Source organism: Clarias gariepinus, chromosome 24, assembly GCF_024256425.1.
Source record: "Clarias gariepinus isolate MV-2021 ecotype Netherlands chromosome 24, CGAR_prim_01v2, whole genome shotgun sequence".
Classification (NCBI taxonomy): domain Eukaryota; kingdom Metazoa; phylum Chordata; class Actinopteri; order Siluriformes; family Clariidae; genus Clarias; species Clarias gariepinus.
In genome coordinates this window covers 24,102,501-24,127,291 of record NC_071123.1, presented here as the reverse complement: position 1 = coordinate 24,127,291, position 24,791 = coordinate 24,102,501, and the positions used below count along the sequence as shown (strand labels likewise).

At 40.8% G+C, this 24,791-nt stretch overlaps 4 protein-coding genes across 6 annotated transcripts in view; 2 read left to right on the top strand and 2 right to left on the bottom strand.

The window, feature by feature from the left end:
* Nucleotides 1-4,437, top strand: part of si:ch211-26b3.4 (connector enhancer of kinase suppressor of ras 2) — a 40,006-nt gene extending 35,569 nt beyond the window's left edge. The window contains exon 23 of the mRNA XM_053485580.1: nt 2-4,437. Coding sequence (XP_053341555.1) covers nt 2-223 — 222 coding nt within the window. The 3' untranslated portion in view covers nt 224-4,437. The remainder of the gene's footprint in view (nt 1) is intronic.
* A 2,138-nt stretch (nt 4,438-6,575) lies between these two features.
* apool (apolipoprotein O-like) lies at nt 6,576-12,863 on the top strand. The gene is made up of 9 exons (XM_053485831.1): nt 6,576-6,649; nt 8,087-8,188; nt 8,292-8,411; nt 8,688-8,721; nt 8,811-8,909; nt 9,011-9,102; nt 9,197-9,295; nt 10,252-10,756; nt 12,386-12,863. Exons 1-9 carry the CDS (start codon nt 6,638-6,640, stop codon nt 12,472-12,474), a joined length of 1,152 nt encoding a protein of 383 aa, XP_053341806.1. The 5' UTR covers nt 6,576-6,637; the 3' UTR covers nt 12,475-12,863.
* Nucleotides 12,864-13,007: 144 nt separating this feature from the next.
* On the bottom strand, nt 13,008-20,111 carry radx (RPA1 related single stranded DNA binding protein). The gene is made up of 14 exons (XM_053485830.1): nt 19,292-20,111; nt 18,178-18,320; nt 17,891-18,083; nt 17,631-17,739; nt 17,401-17,501; nt 17,192-17,311; nt 16,763-16,876; nt 16,483-16,659; nt 16,208-16,377; nt 15,986-16,098; nt 15,631-15,678; nt 15,379-15,479; nt 14,695-15,222; nt 13,008-13,173 (listed from the first exon to the last, which is right to left on the bottom strand). Exons 1-14 carry the CDS (start codon nt 19,881-19,883, stop codon nt 13,034-13,036), a joined length of 2,649 nt encoding a protein of 882 aa, XP_053341805.1. The 5' UTR covers nt 19,884-20,111; the 3' UTR covers nt 13,008-13,033.
* Nucleotides 20,112-21,982: 1,871 nt separating this feature from the next.
* npas2 (neuronal PAS domain protein 2) overlaps nt 21,983-24,791 on the bottom strand; it is a 42,898-nt gene continuing 40,089 nt past the window's right edge. For all 3 annotated transcript variants that reach the window (XM_053485644.1, XM_053485643.1, XM_053485645.1), the window contains 2 exons: nt 24,788-24,791; nt 21,983-24,021 (listed from right to left, as the gene is read on the bottom strand). The exon at nt 24,788-24,791 is cut by the window's right edge and continues 204 nt beyond it. In XM_053485644.1, coding sequence (XP_053341619.1) covers nt 23,809-24,021; nt 24,788-24,791 — 217 coding nt within the window. In that variant the 3' untranslated portion in view covers nt 21,983-23,808. The remainder of the gene's footprint in view (nt 24,022-24,787) is intronic.

Here is a 24,791-nt window from a genome sequence, read left to right as displayed (position 1 = left end):
GGCTAAAGAAGGCGACCTGTCTGTGATTGGTCAGTTGCTGGATGACCCCTGTCTGACCTCTCGCAAATTCCGCGAGTGGAAGCAGAGGAACCAAGAGCTCTTCCTGGATATCTGCGAGTTTAGCTCCACCCCTCTGGAACTGCCTGCTGAACCCGGCGACCTTTCACCCCTGTCTCCGACACTGCTCATGCACACACACTCCTTTATAGAGACACATGTCTGAAACACACACACGCACACCGACAGACGCGTACAGACTCTCAGCGGTGTGTCTGCAACAAACTCAAAGGTAAAGACATACACTGGGACAGAAGACGGCATGTAAACGAAACACTGTGGCCCCTCCTCTTCCCTCTGATTGGTTATCTGACCTTTAACTGACAGCTGACTGAGCCACTGTAAGAGAACTGTTGTTTTTATGTTTGTTTTGTTTTTTGTTTTTTTTTGTTCTTATGTGAAGATTGCAGAAGACATCATGTCCTGGACAAACACACTGCTTCTTCTTTCGTCAGACGGATTCGCAGTCGTCGCGCTCATGATGTGTGTTAATCACTGCTCACACACGCGCCCGAAAGGAACGATTTAAATCGAACATTCACATTTACACCAGACGTCATCTGAGACATGTTGTTTAAGTGTCTGAGGCTAACGTAGCTAATAAGTAATAGAAGCTTGCTAGTCAGTCAGAACCTCAACGCAAAGTAGCTTCTGAACACCACTAGCCTAGCGTGTCTTCTTAGCCAGCTTAACGTAGCTAGCTAACAAAGTCAGGCTACGTACTGTAGCAGTTCAGCAACTCAGAAGTGAGCCAAATAAACAAGCTACGTGTACTGTGTGTGACTTTAACAAGAGAAGAAAGATTTCTCACAAAATCTGGTTGTCACTATCAGGCGAAATCATAATATACAAGCAAATCTTTAGGCCACGCCCCCCTGCTAAATAGTAGCTTAAAGCTTCTGCTAGTTAAAGCTTACTATGAACTGTTAGCTACATTAGCCTGTAAAGTAGCGACCCTCAGATACCTGGACTACATTCGGTGTAAATTGTGCACATTTGTTTTTGTTTATTTTTTCATCGTACTTCTCAATTCGTCCGTCTGATCGCATCATCTCCAGGATCTAAAGACGGCTTTCGTTTTTTTTTCTCTCGTCTCTTTTTCCTGCCAGAGTTTTTTTTTTTTGTTGTTTTCTCGGGACTCGTTTGTTTGTTTACTCGTTTCTCCCTTCCCTCGGGATGCTGCAGGACGAGCGCTCATGTAGCCATGGGCAACGGGCTTCACTCTGTTACCAAGCAACACCGCCCTACTGTGTTAACTCTCAGAGCATGCAAGAGAATGTATGTGAGTGTGTGTGTGTGTGTGTGTGTGTGTGTGTGTGTGAGAAACTTGAGAGAGACTTAGAGAAGACTGATGAGACTGATGCACTTCCTGTAGGAACGGCAGCCTACGTTGTGTCTGTAATCAAACTTGGGTTCTTTAGAGTATTTAGAACATAGCTGACCTCCTGCATGGTTTAAAAGTTATTAATCTACGCTGAATGAGCTGATGAAGAGTCTGTATATAAGAGAAATATCCTTTGCCTAGCTGCATCCTCTGTTCAAAACTGTGAACTTTTAATTGTGAATGCAATCTTCTGGCACTGCAAAGACAGAAGCTTTCTAATTTTCTTTTCTAAAAAAAAAAAAAAAGAAACACAAAAGACTTAAGCTTTGCTTCTCTGGTATTCTGACTGTTTTCGCTTGGGGCAGCTGGTTATTACCTCTTATGCTTTTAGTTTATATTCAGGTCGAGAATGTTGCGTTTTTTTTTTTTTTTTTTTATAGATTTTGTCTTTCCTTCAACTCTGGTTCTAGAGTTTTTAAATAATTTCACTCCAATGTTCAAAGATTCCATTATTTTTTTTGAAACTTTTCTAAACAATTCAATGATTCTTAAATTTCTAGAAAATTCCCAAACTGAGTTCAAAGTCTAAGGTTTCTATAGGTGTTGGAATATGCCAGGATTTTAAGTTCAAAGTTCAAGGATTCAAACTTATTTGGAAATTTTTTTGTAATTTTTAGAAAATTCTTGAACTTTCAGTTAAAAATCCAAGAATTCCTGATTCTTGGTCTAATGATTCTAAAGTTGTTAGAAAAGTCCCAAAATTAAAGTTCAAAGATTCGACTTTTTTTTATTTATATTTTTTTATTCTGGAGTTTTAAATTAAACAATATATTTTTTAGAAGCTTCCCAAACAGAATTTAGAATAGAAAATAATTCGAAAGTTGTTCTAAAATACCAGAATTCTGATTTGAAAGGCCAATAATTTGAAATCCTTTTAGAAAAATCCATAATTGTGGTTTTAAAATCCAAAGGATTCTTTGAAGAAAAAAACAACAACTTTGTTTTAAGTGCAAGAATTCTTAAACGTATAGAAACGCCACAAACCATGAATTCAAAGTCTAGGGATTAAAAAATATGCAAATAATTGTTGACTTTTATTTATTTAAAAATCCTTGGATTCTACACTTTAATAAACTTTCTTTCTTTCTTTTTTTTTTTTTTATAAAATTCTCAAATATAACTGTTAAGTCCAACATCCTGGAATTCTAAAATTGTTAGGAAAAATAAAAAATTAACAAATTTAAATGTTAAAAAATAATCCAGAAGTTTGAGGTAAGCGTTTAAGCTTTCTAATTATTTTTGGAAAAATTCTTGAACTCTGTCTTAATTTTTTAATACAATTTCCAAACTGTAAGTTCAAAGACTTGGTATTATAAAAATCCTTCATTTGTAGTTTAAAATCAAAGGATTGTAATTTCTTTTGATTAAATGAAGTCCAAAGATTCTAAAATTGTTCAAAAATTCCATAATTCAAATTTAATTATCTACATATGTCTTTTAAACATTTTTAAAAATTCTGGAACCCTGAGTTGAATGTCCAAGGATTGTAGAATTTTTTTTTTCAGTTGAATTTATTATTGTTGGAATTTTTTTTTTCCACCAACCTGGAGCCGAAGCTGTTTGAGGATCTGAACTTCTCTACTGTGTCATGCGCTTTCTTGGTAACATCAAGCTGTGATCACAGAGCTGTACATTTTAATGATCCATGTCAAGAATATATCAGCTTTTTATTGTTTATGTATTAACAATCGAAAAAAGTGGTTGCTGAGATCCAGGTGCTGTCGTGGGAGTGTGACGGCTACACAGCTTGTTCGCTAATCATTCTTTTTAAGAAATGAATTTAACTTCTTAAAAAATGAGTCAAACATGAGTTTTGATTCACTTGATTCTCTCGTGGTTTTATACTATTACACAATACGAGGGCTGTACCGAAAGTAATGCAAAAGTGTTATATAGCTATTTTATTAACTCATTCGTGCCATTTTTGAACCATTGACTTTCGTTAAAGCCCTCATATTTGTATCATAATCCATTCAGTGAATATTGTACAGGATTGTTTGAGACTAACTCTGGCTCTGGCAAAATGTTGGTGGAAAAATACCATCTGTGTGTATCAGTACTGTCCTTAACACACTCTCTGTCATTTTTCTATTCCGAGCATAACACGTACATCACACCACCGTCACTCGCCACAATAGAGTACAGTCCAGTTCATCTGAGTCATATTCGCTTGTCTGTGAATTAGCAGACTTGCTAACTACATGTACAGTTGTCCAAAAGAGAAATATTTAATTTTTTTCTTTTTTTTTATATGAACGTAGCCTGGAGTGTGTTAAGAAACAGTACTGAATGTTGTGTTAAGCCCAAGCTCTGCTGAAACGTGTATGCTTTTTGTTTTAGTTGAGTTGATCTGAGGGGAAAAGTCTACAGTCTGTCCGCGCTCGAGTCCACATCAGCGTTGTGTGAAATCTATTTACTGATGTGTTTTTACGCTTCACGCAGCTTTTCCTCATAGTGTTCTATTGTATTCGCTTTACATTACCGCGTGAACGGAACGGCTGCGGGGACGTAACCTGAATCGAGTCGAATGTAATTATTTTTAACAGTGTAAATTGTACAGATTATTGAACAACTAAACACAAACACAAAAAACACACACACACATGCAGACTTTCAGTCCTTTGCGTTTCTGTGGTGTGGAATGTCCTCATATTATAAACTCCACTGTGGACCGAATTTATAGCATCTCCAGCATCATATGTAAGAACACATATATACATGTGTGTGTGTGTGTGTGTGTCCGTTCTCCTGGGCTTCACTGTGGTTTAGGGCACTTATTTCCCGCCCTGCTCTCCGCCCTGCTGAGTGAAGTGGAAGTTGCACTGAGACTTCTCCATCAGAAAGCGCTGCTCTTTTCTTTCTGAACTCTTCATGTCACTCCAGTGTCACTGCAGGCTCGCCCTCCTATTTTTTTTCCCCTATATACACACACATATATAAATATATATACTGTATATGATAAAGATTGTTAAATGCAAAAGAGGAATAAATGAAAATCTCTGCACTTATTAGGTTGTGTTGTGATTCGTGTCATTTTGACCTCAGTCGGCTCCCAGAGTTTGGGCACCTGTTTTGACCCTTTTGGCTTTCCTTAATTGCTTCTGATTCTCATTTTATTCAATGTCCTAATTCAATGGCTAGTTTTGCCTTAGTTTATGGATTCGTTTTAAAAGTGCTTCAAGCCAGAAAGTTTTAGGAAAGTGAAATGAGTTTCACAAAATGTTCATTATGTTTGTGTGAGACTAAAATAAGAAATTCGAACTTGGCTGGATATAAATTAATTGACCATTTAAAGCATATATATATATATATATATATATATATATATATATATATATATACTGAACAAAAATACAAACCAACACTTTTGTATTTGCTCCCATTTTTAATGAGATGAACTCAAAGATCTGAAACGTTTTCTACATAAACAAAATAACAAAATATATGTATATATCCTTATATATGAATTTAAACGTATTTAACTTGAACTTCGGTTTATAATGATGAACATTGCTTTCTTAGGTATACAGTATATGGTATTGATTTCAGTTAATTTGTACACTTACTTTTACATCATCACACCACCTAGTGGCTATGACTTGAACTCTGTGTGTGTGTGTGTGTGTGTGTGTGTGTATAAAAACAGAAATTCTGTTTGTTTATATGGACAGACGGTGTTTGCGCGTTTGCGTGGACAGTTGCATCAGGACAGGCGTGTCACAGGCATTCCGCACCGGATGTAACAGTAAGCAGCGTCGTCCACGGCAAAATGTGATTGCCGGTGGTCGTTGATTGTGTGTTTGCACAGATAATCCCATTACAGGCATTTCACAGACACGTTCCTCACCTAATTTAACAGTAGGCAACAGCACTGGAGTAGCGTGGGAAGCAGCAGGGAGTTGACCACACACTCCATTCGCAGGTAAAGGTAGCATGTAGCCACGGGCTACCCTCTTGTATTGTAATAAACCTAAAAACCCAGTTTGATCAGATTTAATACAAAAATATACAAGCCTTTATTGTTAATCTAAATAAAGTCATGAAAACTGCTGGACTCCTCAGACAGACGAGATGAAATGAGATGTGGTAGTGCGGCGGGTTGACTGCATACTCCATTCGCAGGTAATGTTAGCATGCGAGTGTCAGGATCTGAGCCTAATTGATTGATGTGAACATATCCAGAGAATCACACAGATGTATAGCATGTCTCTGTATGCTGTACACTCTAGCGTTACAGTTTCCATACCCTGGTGCTAAGAGTGATCCAATATGCTGATGTTTCTGTGAGGTCTAAAAATCCAGCTCCATGAAGACATGGTGTGTTAAAAGTGTGTTAGAGTGGAAGAACTCGAACCCTGCCTGAACTCAAACCCGCTGAATCTCACGTTCGTGTTCATGGAATGAACTGGAACTGGAGCCACCCGGACGGACATCCAGACATCTGCGGCTGAGCTCACTAATGCAGCCGAATGAACACAAATCCCCGGAAAATCTAGTGTAAAGCCTCCCTAGAAGAACGGATATACTGAGCGGAAGGGGAATAAATCTGTCCTGAAGAGTCCTGTTCATCAGGGACATGGAGGCGTGCTGATGGCAATGGGGGTGCACAAACTTTTGGCTTACAGAATAGTTTTCTATTACAGAATTTGTAACGAAAATAAAACACGTTCACAGGTAAAGAGTTTGTAGAAATAGTTTTAAGGTTAAAGCTATAAATAACCTGCTGATCTTTAACGTAATCAGTGATATTATTATTATTATTAATATTATTATTTCAGGTTGATCCCACGTACACGTCTGCGTCTGACTGGACAGACAGACAGTCATTTTTATGAGACTGTTTTCTGGTCCTCAGATGGATGAAACATAACGCTATCAGTGTAAGAGCGAGTTCTGATGTACAACGTGACCGATGTTTCTTGTATTTATATAGATGTCCAAACTCCAGTGAAACAAATTACAGTACATTTAAAGACATTCACCAGTTTATTGTTTATTGATTATTTGTTGTTAATACATTTCAATTAGAAAGCATTTCCCTGTTGCAGTTATTTTGTCCCCTCCACACCTCACACACTTCCGCTCTCACTGAGGGTCTGTAAAACGACGCCATATTGGATTCTGAGATTTCCGTTTCGCGTTTCCGCGCCGCTCTGACCGCTCCGGGCTTCCGTACTCACAGTGACAGGAAGCGCCATGGTGGCCAAGGTGAGAGTTTAAACCCAGATAAAGTTCTCTTTAGGGCTGCTTTTAATAATAATAAACAACACGGGCATAAAATAGAAACAAATATCAGCTGGAAAACATGAAATGTTACATGCGTGTGTTGTTTATTCGGCGCTCGTTTGGTTGTTTTAAGCAGTTGCACGTGTGACTCCGTTTCTCTTCAGTTGATTAAAATAAATACTCGAACATGTTCCAGTCACGTGACACTGAAACAGTAAGGATTCGTTAATGTCACGTGTCTCTTAGATTTAACGGCTGTTATTTAATTATTGATCCGTAAAGTAAGTAATGTTTAAGATTCAGGATTTTATTTGGGAGAAAAAAAACCCTAGACATTTATATTTAATGAAATATTGTTTAAATTAACTTGGACTCTTATAATAGCTTTTTCTTTCTTTTTCTTTTTTTTTTATTGCATGTCCTTGTATTTTTGTTTACTGATATAAAATGTTAGCATACTTTTATAATAATGCATTTTTTTTTAATTTAATGGAAAAAAAAACTTTTTACTGGTACACTGGCCTTACAAACAATTAGTTTTTTTTTAAGTAATTATGCATATTTGTGTCATTTTTTAACTTATTTTTTGCTACTTTGATATGAAATTTTATATATATATATATATATATATATTTTTTTTTTAAATCTAATTTTTACTTATTAACTTATTTAATTTAATATTTCTGGTTTAAAAAGTATACTTTGAACTGACCGAAAGTTTATTTGTATTTATTTATTTTTTTTAGTTAATATGCATGATTTTTTTGTTTTTTTATTACTTTTGTGCTATGCTGAAAGAATATGTAAATATCTTCTATATCTTATTAATTTTGTAAATTATTTTATTTGTTTCTAATTTTATTTTAACAGTACGCCTTGGATTTTATTTTTAAAGTAAATATGCATGTCCTTGTATTTTTTAAACCTTTTGCTGTAATTTATTATTATTATAGTTTTTTTTTTTTTTACTTAAATAGTAATTTTTTATTTATTTAGGAGCATTTTCATACATGGAGTAACACAAAAAATAGCAATTAGGAAAAGTTTGCACACCCCTTAATCCAAACCAAAGCCAGAGTTTATTATTTTAGATTTTTCATTATTTTTGAGTAATTAAAAAAAATAATTAACTGATGATGCAGTGAACAAGACGTTCACCTTGTTATTTTAGAAGTTCAAAGTTACTTGTTACATGAAACTGTTTAGTTTTACATTTAAAACTATGTGTTAAAATATGGGTTTATAAATCTATTTGTATGGGACATAACATTTTCTAAACACCACAAGGATTTCTGGGACATTGAATAACGTCTCTTTCGTCTGTGGTAAGCTGTTGAGCTGCTCTGGGAACAACAGCATTGTTGAAACAGTGATTTATGAGATAAGAAGTCTGTGTGTGTGTGTGTGTTTAATCCTGAGGTGGTAAAGTTGGCTGCGGTGCCGGCTGCTCTGGGATTGGCCTCGCTCCGAGTTTATGCCACGACTGAGAAGAAGACAGATGGACAGATTTCACCGCGAGACGTGAGACAATCTGATGCACGCGCACAAACACACATCATCCTCCTCCATTACCGTGATGGAGCAGATTCTCCATATTTTATCTTGCTTAATTCCTTTTCTGTAGTTGTGCATTTACAGCGCAGAGGCTCCAGCGCTCCGGTATGTGGAGGAGAAACCGGGTCGTCTGCAGACTAACATCGGGCTGATGAGAGCCGGGCTTCAATCGTACACCCGAGCCGTGCAGGTGAACACCACGCTGGGGGCTCGTCAGTCTCCAGATTCATAAACCATAACGGCATGTTCATGAGAGTCATGGATGTGTGTTTTGCTAATAAATATAATTACCGCATGTAAAGTACGTAAAAGTCTCTAATTCTACTGTAAAACATCCACGCAACTTTTAATTTGTCAGTTTGAAGGTAGAACAGAATTCCTGTTTAAATCCCTTACCACATTTAAGGTTTACAAATGTTTTTTGTTAATTCTAATACATATATATCTTTTATTTGTTTTTATACAGAATACTTTCACCTCAGTCAACCAGGCCGGACAAGGTGAGAGTCCTGTTTATTTTTTTTCACGAGTATATGGTGGTTCTTGGAAGGTTTTGCTTTTGATTCTTTTGATCTCTCTGTGACGTCAGACACGTATAATTTCCTGAGGGACCCGCCCCCTGGCTTCCTGCCCAGAGTCGGAGTAATCACCTTATCTGGATTGGCTGGCCTCGTCCTGGCACGCAAGGGTAAGTTATACACAGGAAAAAAAAACGATGCAAAAAGATTTGCTTTCTCTTTTTAAATTTTTCCCCTCACGCGGTCATCATGCGTACGGTGCTGGTTTCAGGCTCCCGGCTAAAGAGAATCGCCGTTCCTCTGGCGTTGACAGCCGTCGGTGCTGCCGTGTGCTACCCGACTCGCAGTGTCCGAGTTTTAAAGGTAGCATGCTGTAGGTACATTATCAGAACGCATTTGCTGTTTAGAAACTCTGACACTCTGTTCCCTCTAACTGTTGCCTCATCTCTACCTGTAGGTGACGGGTAAAAAAGTGTACGGTGCAGGTTCTTTGGTTGCGTCCGCGCTCAGATCCAAACCCAAAGAGAAAGGTGTTGTTCTTGATGCGAGTCCAGAGGTATCGGATGTGTCTACATGTGCATACAAACATGCTAGGGTTCATATGTGGAAAGATATACAATTTCGCCAAAAGTATTCGCTCTCCTGCCTAAACATGTGTATGAACTTGAGTAACAACTAATTCTTAATCCATAGGGATTAACATGATGTTGGTCCTTTGCAGATATAACACCTTCAACTCTTCTGTGAAGACTTTACACTTAGGTTAGGAGTGTGTTTATAGGAATTTTTGACCATTTTTCCAGAAGCATGTTTGTGAGGTCAGACACTGATGTTGGACGAGAAGGTCTGGCTTGCAGTCTCTGTTCTATTTCATCTCAAAGGTGTTGTATTAGGGTGAGGTTCAGGCCAGTCCTTTTCTTCCACACCAAACTCGCTAATTTATGTCTTTATGGACGTTGCTTTGTGCACTGGTGCGCAGTCATGTTGGAACTGGTGTGGGGTTGTTTTTCAGGAGTTGGGCTCGGCCCCTTACTTCCAGTGAAGGGAACTCTTAATGCTTCAGCATACCAAGACATTTTGGCTCCCAGATTTGTGGGAACGTCCCCTTCCTGTTCCGACATGACTACCAGTGCACAAAGCGAAGTCCAGAAAGACATGGATGAGTGAGTTTGATGTGAAAGAACTCGACTGGCCTGTCCAGAGTCCTGACCTCAACCCGTTAGAACACCTTTGGGATGAATTAGGGCGGAGACTTCTCATAAACACATTCCCATTTAGGCATTTGGCAGACGCCCTTATCCAGAGCGACTTAAATTATCTCATTACACATCTGAGCAATTGAGGGTTAAGTGTCTTGTTCAAGGGACCAACAGAGACAACTTAATGGTCGTGGGATTTGAACCTAGGACCTTTTAGTCCAATGCCTTAACCACTGCCTTTAGCCCTGACTAAACACACTCCTAAACCTTGTGGAAAGCCTGTTATTTAGTCTATCTTGTTTCTTCAATGCAGGATGCATCAAACAAGGTTGTCCCTCAGCCTGATGAACTACCAGAAAAGGTTCCTTCCTTGCCAGGAGGCGAGTCAGGGAGTTCCTCGACTATAGGTGCTGTTGCCCCTTTCAAAGGAGTCGCCTTAGCAACAAAGGTTACAACCCTACCTCACATTGCTACAGAAGAGTCTGGTCCTGTATCTGAGGATTCACCAGCTGTCAACGTTGCCTCAGCAGGAGAACCTGGGGCAACTCCAGGTGTTGGAGAATTCCCTTCACCAGAAATGACTCGACCTGAGGCTGTGATGGAGGTTTCTCTCTCAAAAAGTCCTCCAGCTGACATGCCTTCTGAAGTTGTGGAAAATGTACCCGAGTCTGCTGCCCCGCTGACCAAAGCTTCTCACTTGGTTAAAGACGAGACCACAACTCGTCCGCTTGCTGTAAAGGAAACCAAACCTCATACCCGTGTTGTAGAGGAGGCTTTACCACCACCAGCTAATGACGTCACATGTCCTCCAGTAAACGGTGAGGCTCTTTTTCTGTTGTGAAAATAAACACACCTTCCTACACTTCCTTAGACACGGCAACTTATCGAGAACATTACAGAAGCTTACTTCATGCTGAGAAAAGACACACCTGGGTGTTTTTTTTTTGTTTTTTTTTTACTTGATTCTAGTAACATGTATCATGCAGAAAGGCCTGAGAACGTTCTTCATTTTGATGATCGTGATTATGTACAGTTGGGTCCATAAGTATTTGGACAGTGAAAACTTTGCATTTTGACTACACCACCCGAATGAAATTAAAACGATCAAAATGCGACTGAAACGTGTAGAATTCTAGCTTCAGTTTAAGACGTATAGCAAAAACAACCATTGCATTAATATGGTGGGAATTACATCATCAACAAAGTCTCTTCATTTTCATGCATTTTAAAAACCCAAATGAAAAGCTAACAGTTTGGGCTGTTCTCAATGTTAACAGTCCTCCAAGTTTTCCAGCATCTATAACTGAATATGAGCTGGAAGTAAATCAGTCCATCCTGCTCCGTCTATCAGCAGTCACATCATAAATAAGCACCAGTGAGCCGGTTCCGTTAGCAGCCATGTGTACGGTGGCTGAGAAGTGCAAAACCGGTACAAAATCAACTTAAAAACAAAATAAAACTGAAAACAAAATGAGAAAACACAATGACAATTCAGTCAAACCATAAAACGTAGGTGTGGTTCGCAAATTGAATTCTAATCGCTAATTGGGCGAGACACCTGTCACTCGAGACGTACAGGAAGTACTGCAGCCTCATGTACATTAACGCTGCGTTCCATTCTGAAGTTTACTTCGCTGGGTGCTCCCTACTCCCTGCTTCGTTAAGGGTACTTCAGGCTGAACAGAACGCACCTTTAAGTGCCGTGAGGCTGCAGTACTTCTTGTATACATTGAGTGACAGATGTCTCGTCCAATCGGCGATAAGGATTCCATTCACCAACTCTACCTACATTTTCCGATTTGACAGAATTGTCGTTGTTTTCTTATTCAGTATGTCTTATTCAGTTTTTGGTTTTTTTCATTTCGTCTTTAGTTTTGCTTTTCGGTTTTGTTATTGTTTTGTTGTTACTCGGGCCATAGCGCCGCCTCGATCACGTTTAACGATGACGTGGGTACGCTTTGTAACACAAGCTCTTCCTTTCCTTCTCCACGCTCTCTCTTTCTATTATTTTTGTAGAAGTTCATCCTCCGTGAGACCCGAGGTTCTAGATATTAAAGGGTTTTTCTTCACTAATGAAAGAACATTATAACTATTAAGTTTCCTTTGCAAGTTAAGATTTCAGTGAACAGCAACCAAATACAAATTCAACACATGAAATCAACTTTTTTTACTCATTTTTATTTTTTTAAACTCCTTGATTTTGTCAAAAAATAAAAGATACAAGTTAAAACTGGACATGAACATTGCTGAGCAGTCCGCTGTCCAGTTACTTTTAAGCCTGTTGAAATAAATGTTTAGTTTTTTTTTTTCTGTTAAAGCTGTAAGACTCTACACTTAAATACTTGAAAAAAGTTAAAATCCATTATGATTATAAAAAAAAATCCCCCTAATCGTCCCTGTTCAAGCACTGCATGTCTGCATTATTTTCCTTTTTTTTTTGTCCACAGAGAAGACACGGTTTGTTCCGGACCCGGCCCTGCAGGATCACGGACAGGCTCATCCCGACGACGCGGATCTGTACAGCACTCGGGGATAATCGACGAGCGCGTGGATGATTAGGAGAACATGAGGGGTAGCGGAGGTGGACTGTAAGGAGGAACAAAAATGGATTTCACGGTTTCAGATCTGTTCTTCATACGGCAAAAACGTACAACTCGAATCCGCTGCTGTCCGTCTGCAAGGTCACGGAATCGGGAAAACACGTGCAAATTGTTAAGATACCTCATTTAAAATCAAATGTGAACGTACCTGAAGATCGGGCCGCAGTTTCCATGTGAATGTGTCAGTGCAATTTTTAACACGTTGTGATCTGATCTCGGTGTTAAATCAAATCTATTTCTATTCTGTACTAAAAACAGTAGAACATGGAGTGTATGTGTGATCTGTGGCCAGTTTAAACATTTAAATATATGTTTTCAAATGGAAGTGGGTTTGATTTGTGCAAATGAAAAAAAATAAAGTATGATTATTTTTACAAAGCGAAACTACTCTGGGAATGAGGAGAAAGAAATACGTGAAGTACAGAATTCCAAAAATATATTTACTATTTACAACGCAAATTTATTGAGTGAACGAGAATGACACACTGATCTGTGTTACACAGGAGTGATGATATCCGCCGTCCTGTACACTTTAGGGCAGACAATCTCAAGCCGGTTCTCGCCCAGGAGACAGACGTCCAGCAGACACACCACCCGCTCGTCCTCCAGAGCCGAGGCCGAGCTCAGAAACGCCTCTGTGTAGAGAGAGAGAGATACAGTAGTGTTCAAAATAATAGCAGTCCAACATCAGTAACCAAATCAATAATTGTTTTTTGGGAGAAATTATATTTCTTCATGGTGAATATTTTACTTGTAGGTGTAGTGGAGGACTCAACAGTCATGATTGGATGAACCTGATTCGATGCAATTTAATCATTAATTGAAATGGGGCGTGTTCAAAATAATAGCAGTGTGGAGTTCAATTGGAGAGGTAAATTATTCTGTGAAAAACAGGTGTCAAACAAGTTCTTCTTATTTAAGGATAAATGCAGAAAAGGTTGTCCTGTGCATTTCCCTCTGAAAATCAGAGTAAAATGGGTCGTTCCATATATTGTTCAGAACAACAGCGTACTTTGATTCAAATGTTGATTATAGATGGAAAAAAACTTACAAAGAATTGCAGAACATGATAGGCTGCTCTGATAAAATGATATCAAATGCTTTAAAATAGAGATCAAAACCATCAGAAAGATGTGGAAGAAAATGGAAAACTACCATTCGAATGGATCGAAGAATAACAAAATTGGCAAAGACTCAGCCAATGATCAGTTCCAGCAGGTCAAAGAACATCTAAAGTTACCTGTTAGTACTGTTACTATTAGAAGACGGCTATGTAAAGTCAAGCTATCAGCAAGAAGCCCCGCAAAGTCCCATTGTTGAAAAACAGACATGTGCTGAAGAGGTAACAGTTCGCCAAAGAACACATCGACTGGCCTAAAGAGAAATGGGACAATATTTTGTATATTATTTGATAAAAGCAAGATTGTTCTTTTTGGGTCTAGAGGCCGCAGACAGTTTGTCAGGCCCCCAAACACTGAATTTAAGCCACAGTACACTGTGAAGACAGTGAAGCGTGGAGGCACAAGCATCATGATATGGGGAAGCTTCTCGTACTATGGTGTTGGGCCTATTTATCACTTTTCAGGGATCATGGATCAATTTAAGTCCATCAGAATACTTAAAGAGGTCACGTTGCCTTATGCCTCTTATCCCTTATGCCGGCATCTTGGTTCCAGACCAACAAGATTGACGTTATGGAGTGGCAGCCCAATCCTCAGACCCTAATCCAATAGAAAACTTGTGGCCTGACAATAAAAATGCTGTTTCTGAGGAAAAACCAAGAAATGCAGAGGAATTGTGGCGTGTAGTACAATTGTCACAGATGTGAAGCAGTTCTCAGAAACCTGGTTATACAACTAAATATTAGTTCAGAGATGCACAAGAAAGATTAAACTTCAAGCATTTTTGTTTAAACGGTAAATTCATCACTTTGTAAAGATGAATGATGACACTGCTATTTTTTGAACAGACTAATATTAGTTTTTCTTCACTTAAATTAAACTAATGATACATTTAGCACATTTTTCTTCATGTTGTGATTCAGAATAAAACGCAACTGAACATTTTGAACACAACTGTACATACAGACCCTCGGACATGTGTAACTTAAAGAGCTTTACAGTTTTGTTTTGTTTTCCCCTGGTTTCTACACACACCTGGTGAAAAGTCGGCCTGCGCACAGACATGACCTGTGGAGAGGCATGACGTCAGCGTGTTGTCGTGGACACAGTGGGACGTCCCGACCGCTCGCGGATCTTCGGCGCAAAACACGGGTAGGAAGAAGATGTCGAGCGCCGCCTGGTGATTCAACCCTGAGGGACAGAAGACGACACTCAGTCTGTCACCATAGAAATGATAAAAGAAACGGGCGTAGGATGGGTCTCTCATACCCAGTAACGTGAGAGTGAGGTATCCTGGGAAGTTTACAGGAACGTGTGCGTCTGAGTCTGCGTCCGGTAGCTGTTCCGGACTCCACTTGGCGGGGCTGAGGTTGATCCTGCGTAGGGCCACGTCTCGATCGTCGAATCTGAATTTTTCCGAGACGCTGTCGCGCTCCAGAGGGCCGAGACGGACGTGATCCGTGACGTCCTGCTTAACTAGCGGCCAGACGCTGCTCTCCCAGGACGCGGCGGGCCGAGCGGGAGGTTGCTGTGTGTCCACGGCGCCTTCTGTCTCGCTGCTTTCTGCAAAACAAAACAGACTCGTACGTGAGAACGATTGTTCCATTAACGTTAGGAAATGATGTCATTACGCCACCGTCACAGGAACTCCCCGTTACTATAGGAACCTATGGCTGCTGTCACCGAGTGTCACACGCAGGAACGGTGTGCGTCCAGTACCTGTAGGCCGAGGCGACGGCGTGGAAAGAGCTTCACTGTCCTGTTCATCAGTCCGTCTTCTGGCGTCCTCGTCCTCACCAAGGTCCGCCTCCTTGACCTGTCTATGGGAGGAAAAAAGAAAAAACAGGAAGTATGATGAGTATAAAGTATAAAAACTCTTGAGTGTCAGATGGCTTGGTGTTCCAGGTTCAGCAGGAGGGTGTGTTTATTTTTGGGCATTTCACTAATGCGTTGATGAATATAGTTTCTTACCTTTCTAGCTGCTGTTTCGCTCTGGTCCAGTACTGCTTCTGCACTCCTCTGCGCGCACACACATACACAAGAAAGACCATTAACACACAACTACTTGTAAAAAAAATATATACATTGTTACATTTAAATATGAATGTGTTTAATTAACTGTCTGAGTGGGCGTGGCCGAAATCCCAATCCCACTATACTGTACGTTTGTCATAGTATTAAGAATTATTTAATCTAATCATTATATAAACCTGTTGTTCACTGACATCGATAAAATTAACTTAAAAGGGATAAAATTTTTAAAATGTGCTGGTTTTTTTTTTCTCCCACATAATCAGTTCATTTCACCAGATTTAAGGAAACTCACTGCTCGACTCTCCTGCGCTTCGCATCGCTCTGGGACGTCGCGCTCCCCTGTGTTCCGCTGCTAACGGAGGAGGCTGAGCCACTGGCCACGCCCATCGAGTCATGCTCCTCCACCTGTTAACAAATAAACAAACAAACAAACAAACAAAATCACACAACTTGAGTCAGGGTGTGATAGATATTCTAGTAGTGAAGATATAAATAAAAGTTAAGAACTACAGACGTGGTGTTGGTGCTGAGGCGTGGTGTCTGGCGCCTCAGGTGGCCACCGGTGGTATTGCACAGCAGTGATGTAGCCTTGTACTGCTACTCTCTTGCGTTCTCGATACTGTAGGATCCCCAGCTCCCTCCGTAGGTCCCCTACTGCCATTAAGGATGGAGACGCTCCTTCATCTACACACACACACACACACCGTTAAGGACACGGCGAGACCGGTCTAATCTTGTCTAGCAGACAGAGTGACAGAGCTAATGGGGGTATATACTGGGGGTATATACCATTAGTCGTGCTGTCACTGGTGGTGTTTGGGGTGAAGGTGGGTGGGGGAGGGGGGTAACAGTAATACCCCCCCACACTGGTCTTCCTCAGTACTGCGCTGTCCTTCAGAGTCTTCGTCCACTGGATGAAGGCTTTGACCTTTGGCTCAGACACGTACGGCTGCTTCCTGTGACAGCCTGAGTACACACACACACACACACACACACACACACACAGTGTATCTAACTCCACTCTAATTTTTTTTGTCCTGCCGCAGCATTCGGTCCACACACCACTCACCTGTGATGAAGAGCTGAGTCTCTGAGCTGCTGGTCAGGTAAAGAGTAGAACCCGAACCTGAGCTTGGACCCGCCCCCCGACACACACGCATGTGGGTACACACCAGATACGCCACTGTAAACGGAACGCGAGAGAAAAAGAAAAAACTGTATTTATAAATAATAAATCAGAAAAACCATTTAGAAACCAGTGAATTATGGGCTTTATGTCATTGTGCTACTTGAGGGTCAGAGAGTTGGGTCAGGCGTGATACAGCAGACAGGGTTAAGGGCCCACAATGACACCCTGGTGGAACTGGGGATTGAACTGCCGACGTTCCTCTAACCCGATCGGTAACCCCGAGTCCTAACCCACCACTGCTACGTGTCATTACGGTGTGTTATTACAGTGTTATAAACAGGAGTGTGTGGGTGTGGAGTAAACCCTCACTGGGACAGATGCTGTTAAAGACCTCGGGCTGAGACGAGGCAAAAACCTCCAGGATGAAGGGAGAGTCCGAGGTTCCGTCCACTGCATGAACCCACCGGTACGTCCAGAACTTCTCCGGCACTGTAAACACACACACACACACACACACACAGCTCTCCACACATGTCCGCTCTCAGTGTATAAGAGTCGTGTGTTCTGTCTGATCAAACCTGTGTTTCCTCTGTTCCTGAGTCGCTCCACGCGGCTGACGTACGTCACCAGACAGATGACGTCACACGCCTGGTTACTGGCCAGACTCTCCACTTCCTGTCTGAGAAAAGAAAGGAAGCAAAGTGGAAAGAAATGTGAACACACATTTGTATTTACACTGAATAAAACTTAAAAACCTTAGATATCTCAAATATATATATAAAAAAAATGTGTGTTTGTGTGTGTGTACCTGGTAATGAAGTTGTAGGTGACCTCAGGTAAGCTCCACTGCGGCTGAACGCTTTTAGGAGGAATCACAGTGATGTCAGCCGATGGGTTTCGGGGGTTCAGGCAGATCTCTGTATACAGCGACACACACACACACACACACACTCTTAAGAGTGATGCAAGCACTGCAATAAGACCCGAGCTCCCAGCGTCAGGTGTGTGGTGCACTGAGGGGATGTGCTGTGAGGTGTTTGTGTGGGGTCAGAGGTCAGGGGTCAGTACCCGTGGAGCTAAAGAAGAAGAGCGGCAGCGTGCCGAGCTGAGGCCGGGAGCGCTTCTGGTAGCTGCGCTTCAGACTGTAGTTCTGCAGGTAGAGGACGGAGCCCACGGGCAGCCGCTGGTACCACTCAGGACACAGCTCGTTCCACAGGACCATGGACATGACGCCGCTCTGGTCGGCCACCTCGAAATACGCCTGACACACACACACACAGAATCCCAGCATTGACAGCTGTTACACCACTTACATCTCGACCCGAGAGTTTCATAAGATTTAATTTCTTATTCACCTGAAAGGGAAAGTCGATGTTTTGTCCAGGTTTGCCGTAATATCTCAGACGAGATTTGTGCAGCACGCGGACCAGCAGAGGAACCGGCCGTCTGGACGAGACCAGGAACGCCTCCAGATCTCCCAGGAGAGAAATCTTAGACACTGCACAGAGAGAGAGAGAAAGAGTGAGAGAGAGACAAACAGAGAGAGATAGAGATCTAGTGAGAAAGAGAGCCGTTTATTATATTAAGACGGGGGGGTTACAGAGAAGGAAACAGAGAGACAGAGACTAACATGTCTTGCTGCAGCACACACTTGCTATACATACATTTATAGTACTTAATTGTTTGTTTGTTTACTATTTAGTTATTTATATACACAGTTACTTAACCTACTCATTAATTTAGTTCACCCACTTATTTAGTTGTTTACACCTTTACTCGTTTAATTGCAGCGGTACCTCGGCATACAAATGTTACAAATTTAAATTTTGCTGAATTTGCCTCAGCAGATGAGCGAGTCGGGTCTGATCAAGAGCTGATCAACACTTGTTTGTGTCAGTGGAAAGCCATTATTTTTTTTGTTGCAAGATTTAGTGACGACGGAGCGCCAGGAGTCACAGGAATGTTCTCAAGGACGGCAGCAAGAAGAAAACGGAGCCGCTTTCAGTTTGGTTTTTAAAGCAGCCGGTGCCGAGAGAAATCATAGGTTAGAGGTAGGTGAGGTTTAATGTCTATTTATTTCATATTTAACTTAATTTACATGTCTTTTCTAAATGTTTTGATTGTTTTTATGTACAAAAAATACATATGATTATAGTGTTGGTAATATTGGTAAAACTGTAGGGTGGCTGGAACGGATTATCTGTATTTACATTATTTCCTTTGGGATTATGTGTTCCACAACACGACACTGAGAGCTCGCGTCCAGAACAGATTAAACTCGTATGCCGAGGTTCCGCTGTAGGTTCTCGTTATGCGTCCTTCTTTACACCCTGTACTTTTACTTCTACTGAGGGCGGCACTGACGGGGTGGGCACAGGGGGGGCCAGGACACGGGGGGGGGGGGGGGGGGGGGAGGGATGGGGCCAGGACACAGGGGGGATGGGGGGGGTTATTATCATTCATGGTTACCGTCGATCGCCACGTCGGGCGGAGGAGCGTGCGGGCGCCACACCGCCCCGTGCGGGTCCTCGTTGTTCCACAGAGATAAATAATGCTTCCTGCCGTTCTGCAGAGGGACGTCACCGAGAGCCGGCGGCGCAGAACCCACGGCCTCGTGCGTCCACCACCGGACCGCCTCCGGGTCTCGTACCGACTGCAGGATATCGGGCTCGGCCGAACCGGACCGCGCCTCCTCTATACACACGCAGCTCCGCCGCAGCCGCGTCTCATCGTGCACGAGAGAGAGGCGCGCGATCAGAACGCACGAGCCGCACCGCAGCGCGTTCACGCGCACCAGGCGGTTCAGCCCCGGCGCCAGGACGCACTTCACGCGCCACTCCGCGTCGGTGATCGTCACGTCGTAGCTGTAGCCGTCGCCGTCGGGAGCGGCGCGCGCGTCACCCAGATAGCGGTCGAGAGCGAGCACGGCGGCGCGCAGCGGGGTGGGAGGGGAAAAGCGGAGCGTCCTGGAGCCGCAGAGCTGCTCTAAAGCGCCGAACAACTCAGATCCGGATCCGGTACCGGAACCGGACCCAGGCTCAGGGGGGATTTGCTTCGCCATTCAGCTTCCTTTAAAACGTAAACAGAAACATTAGCTTAGCTCACCGCGCTAACCGACTCCTGTTATTTATCTCAGATATCCTTACACTCAACAACAACACTTTTAATGTTTATTTATTTAACCCGTTAAATATATATTATATCATAAACAATAATTTCTAACTCTGCGCTCAACTAAACAAAAACAAACGATCGACTTCCGGGTTTTATTAGCGCCGAAGAGTTTGGTCTCTTCTTCGTGTAGGAAGTTCAATCACTATCCGGAGCGAAAACGGCGCCGTGTTGCCCCCTGCAGGAAGTGACGTTTAAGATAAGTACGTAACAGAAACGTATCTATCAATAAGAGCTGTTTTGAGACCTTCACCTTCCCTTTGTGAAATACAAAACATTTAAATCTAACAACAACAACAAAATAATCATCATCTTCCCTGCTATTGTCTCCACAATCTGATATAGTCAATGGAACAATTGAATTTAATTTTTTGTTCCTTTTTTAGTTATTCATTCGTCCGTTTATTTGTTGATTTACTGTATCTACTGTTATTATTTATTTGCATATTTTTTCATAAGTTTGCTTATATTGTACAGTATATCTTCTAATTAACTGTGGATAGTTATTTGTATAATTCAGTCTTTTATAGCTGAATCTTGTACTTTTATACTTTTCATATTGTAATTGTAATTTTTTGTGATTTAATAAACAAAACAAAAAAAAAAGTCAAAATCCATTTGCATTTTGAGAACAACACAAATAATATTCATTTTCACAAAGTCTGCTGATTCAGTGTTTTTAGATCTTTGTGTCATATGTTACTCTGGTTTACTGAAGTATAATTATAAGTGTTTAATAATTATCAAAGGGTTTTATTAACAATTACATTAAGTTTGTGTAGAACCACAAGTTCTCAATGGGAGTAAGGTCTGGGGAGTTTCATGGACATGGACCCAAAATTTCCACGTTTTGTTCCGCGAGACATTCAGTTTTTGCCTTTTGCCTTATGACAATATGCTGGAGAAGGCACTGTTCATCACCAAACTGTTCCTGGATGGTTGGGAGAAGTCATTCTTGGAGGATGTTTTTGTACCGTTCTTTTTTCATGGTTGTGCTCTCAGACTAACTTGTGAGTGAGGCTGTCTCTCTTGGCTGGGGAGCGACCTCACACATGAATGGTCTCAGGATGCGTTACTGTTGGCATGACACAGTACTGATGGTACTCTAGCGCTCGCCTTCACACATGTTAAGAAGGGCAGCAAAGACGTTCTCTCCAGGAAAAACCTCAGGGATAAAGTCTGGGGCCGTCCGAAAAATGAGCTGGTGAGCGCTAACCAGCTCATTTACCTGCAGCGCTAACAACAATCACATTCGTTTTTAAAATGTGATTTTGGTTTTTTACATTTTATTCTAAATAATCCACAGTATATAAACAGACAAGCAACTAACTTTATAAAAGATGTTTTATTCTTTAAAGACTTTAACCACTTAATAATGAAGATCAGCTTTTATAAAAATTAAAAACATGGTTAAAAGATAAAATTGTGAATGAATAATAATAATAACAATAATAATAATAATTTAATATTTGCAACACAAAGCTCTCATAATAGATGTCAATCATTTTCATAACAAAATACTTGTTTTTTTTTTATTTACATAAACATATTTCCATCTATTTTACATTTTACAAAATAAACAACTATATAATTTTTCAACAGTCATGAGATATTAGCTTCATCTTTCCCACCAGAATATAAATTATTCCATGTGGACGAATATATTTACACACACACACACACACACACAGTATTTTGTATTTTTGTACTGTTTATGATCAGCAGCACAATTTAAGATGTTTAGTACACAGACTGATTCGGTCATCAGCACAGAGAGGCATGGTGTGTGTGTGTGTGTGTGTGTGCGTGTGTGTGAACATGAAACACGTCCTTTTTTAACCCAACATCAGCTTTTATCAATCCAGAAGCTCCTGACTGAAGAGCAAAAAGAAGGAAACATGATGAAACATCAGGCTGGTCTCACAGCAGCGTTCACGGATTTTCATAGTGTTTTCTTTTTCTCTTGTCGTAAACAGTAGTGTATTTTACTTAATCATTATTTTTAAAGTTTTGAAATTGAATCGTCCGTAAATGAATTATTTTGAGATCCGCCCCCTCGGTTAACTGTTTTAGAAAACTCACTCTCTTATAGATTCATTGAGTTGAGCTCTGAGCCTATGAATCATTCCGTTTGACTCGTGCAACATATGAATCATTTCGAGATCAACTCTTCTCAGGTGTATCGTTCTCTTTGACGTACATTAAAGGAATCATATCGAGATCCACCTCCTCTGCACCTTTAACTGTTTTTAGACAAATCACGCTATTATATAAGTGAACTGTGAGCCAATGAATCGTTCTGTTTGCATCGTTGAACATAGGAATCATTTTAATATTAAAATTTTAATAACGAATATTCGTTAGGGGGAATCCATCTGATTGACTCGTTTACCCATGAATCACTCTGATTAGATTTTCACGAGATGAATCGTTCTTTTTGACATGACTTGAATCACTCTCAAATGAATCATTTAGGATCCACCTTCTCGGGTTAACTGTTCTTGGACAGATCACTCTATTATGGATTCACAAATGAATCTTAATTTAATCTTTCCAAACTCAACTCATCTTAAATGAATCATTCTGTTTGCATTTTTTCTAATGTAAGAATCGATCTAACAATTAATTTGTCAAGGTGAGTCATTTCAAATGAATCATTCTGAGCTCAGGTCTTCTCAGATGAATCATTTTAAGAATGGTTTTGAGCTCAAACGTTCTCATATGAATCATCCTGTTTGACATGAATTGAATCGTTCTTAAATGGATCATTTTGAGGCAGTTTGTTTTTATTTTAAAGGAACCACTCTATTATGGATTTACTCAGGTAAACAGTCAGCGAATGAATCATTCTGAAGAGTACGACTCCTCTCAGATGAATCCTGTGATTTTGTCGGTTTTCTTCACCCTCCATCATCACCAGGTCGCTGACCGTCTCGTTTTAGTTTGAGATTAGCGCTGTGATTTCCTTACAGCACCTAGCATAAAAACTTAGCGACACTCAAAATTTTAACACGTTCCAAGCAGTTTAAATTCTCCAGCTTAATAAATACTTTTAGTGCGCGTAAACGGCTACACAGAGCGAACACACCACGTTCTGCAATTTTTCACGCTAATCGCCTTAAAAACTTTATGCGGCTACGGGGTGTTGCTAGCTTGCTAATCAGATACGACCGGCGATCCCGACATTTTTTTCGTCGCTTCTCAAACACGTCATTAGAATTTCATTTCCTGCGTAGACTTTGTCATGTTTGCTTCTCATTCGCTTAAGAACAAACGTGCACCTGACTTTACCTTCGTAGTGTCATGCAGCCCCGCCCACTTCGCTTCACCAATCCTAGCTTTGCTCCACTCAGCTGTACAAGTGTAACTTAAATATATTTAGTTTTTTTGTTTGTCTTTGCCAACATCACAACGTCGAGCACAACCGCATGAAAAAAAGAAACGAAGCATGACAGAGAAAAACTAGACAAACCCATGATTTATAAAACTTTACGTTTTTACGAAAGCGCTTCTTTTCTTCCGAGTCGCCCCGAAAGATTCTCTCTTGGCTCCACCAGATAGCTCATGACGCCTCCGTTGAGGGTCAGGGGGCGTGGCTTTGCTGTGAGCCCCAGCTAGCCCCAGGAGCTTCTTGACTCGACTCGCCGTACATCCTTTTTTTTGCGGCACAGAGGGGATTTTGCTTTGGTATTTCTTAGGCTTGGCGTGATTAATAAATTTCACGCGATCTGCTCTTCCCAGCATCCTTTCCTCAGAGCCATCCGCTTCATCCGCTATCCCAGCAGCCTTTCTGGCCCTCCCGCAGAGGGGCGGGGCTACCGTGGAAGTATGTTTCGGTAATCTGATAGGTTGTTCGCCGAAGACTGGGAATGAAGGTGTTGCTGCTGCTGCTGCGGTGGTGGTAGTGGTTGTTGTTGTTGTTGTTGTGGCTGTTGGTGCTGTATGTATCCCACAGTGCTTTGCGGCTGGATGTGTGTCTGGAAAAAGGCTTGAGTTTGTCCGCTCTGAATGAGACCCTGCGGCTGCATCTTAGACAGAAACAGAAAGATCAGACGAACTAGTTAGATCTAAATTGTTCTGAAATTAATCCTTCTGAATTATTGAGTTGTTCCATTTTCACTTTTCGACTTTATCAAGGTGAATCATTTTCAATAGAATCATTCTAAACTCAAATGTTCTGATCAGTACCGTTCCCTTCGGCTCGTCCACACATGAATCCACAAACAAATCTTAAATGAATCATACCGAGCTCAACTCATCTCATTTGGTTTGGATTTTTTTCAATCATTTTTACAATGAATTTGTCAAGGTGATTCATTTCAATCAATCCAAATGAATCATTTCAAATGAATCATTTTAGCTCAACTCTTCTCAAATGAATCATTCTGTTTGGATTATTTAAACACAAATCACACTGATGTGAACAATTTTCAGAAGAATCATTTGAAAGTTCTTTTAGGAATCAAAAATAAAAAAATATGAATCACTCTAATATGAATTCATTGGGATGAATCATTCTCTAGTGAATCACACTGAGCTCAGCTCTTCTTCAGAAGATGAATTGTTCCGATTGAAATGTTCGACACGTTAAGTGAATCGTTCTTAAATGAATCATTTTGACTTCGACCGTCTTGGTTAACTTTTCTTTTTGGAGAAATCACTCTAACATGAATTCCTCAGGATGAGTCATGAGCGAATGAATCACTCTGAGCTCGACTCGACTCGACTCAAATGAGTCACTTTCTCCGCCCACTTCTTCTCACAGTGAATCGTTCCCAAATTTGAACCGTTTACCTGA

What these genes read in the sequence shown, in the direction of transcription:
- radx (XM_053485830.1), bottom strand. Translation starts at nt 19,883, where the DNA reads ATGGCGAAGCAAATCCCCCCTGAGCCTGGGTCCGGTTCCGGTACCGGA. An exon ending in ACATCGACTTTCCCTTTCAG is followed by an intron (nt 18,084 to 18,177) that starts GTGAATAAGAAA and finishes TGTGTGTGTCAG; the next exon opens with GCGTATTTCGAGGTGGCCGA. An exon ending in GCGAAACAGCAGCTAGAAAG is followed by an intron (nt 15,480 to 15,630) that starts GTAAGAAACTAT and finishes TTCCTCCCATAG; the next exon opens with ACAGGTCAAGGAGGCGGACC.
- apool (XM_053485831.1), top strand. An exon ending in CGTACACCCGAGCCGTGCAG is followed by an intron (nt 8,412 to 8,687) that starts GTGAACACCACG and finishes GTTTTTATACAG; the next exon opens with AATACTTTCACCTCAGTCAA. An exon ending in GCAGTGTCCGAGTTTTAAAG is followed by an intron (nt 9,103 to 9,196) that starts GTAGCATGCTGT and finishes CTCTACCTGTAG; the next exon opens with GTGACGGGTAAAAAAGTGTA.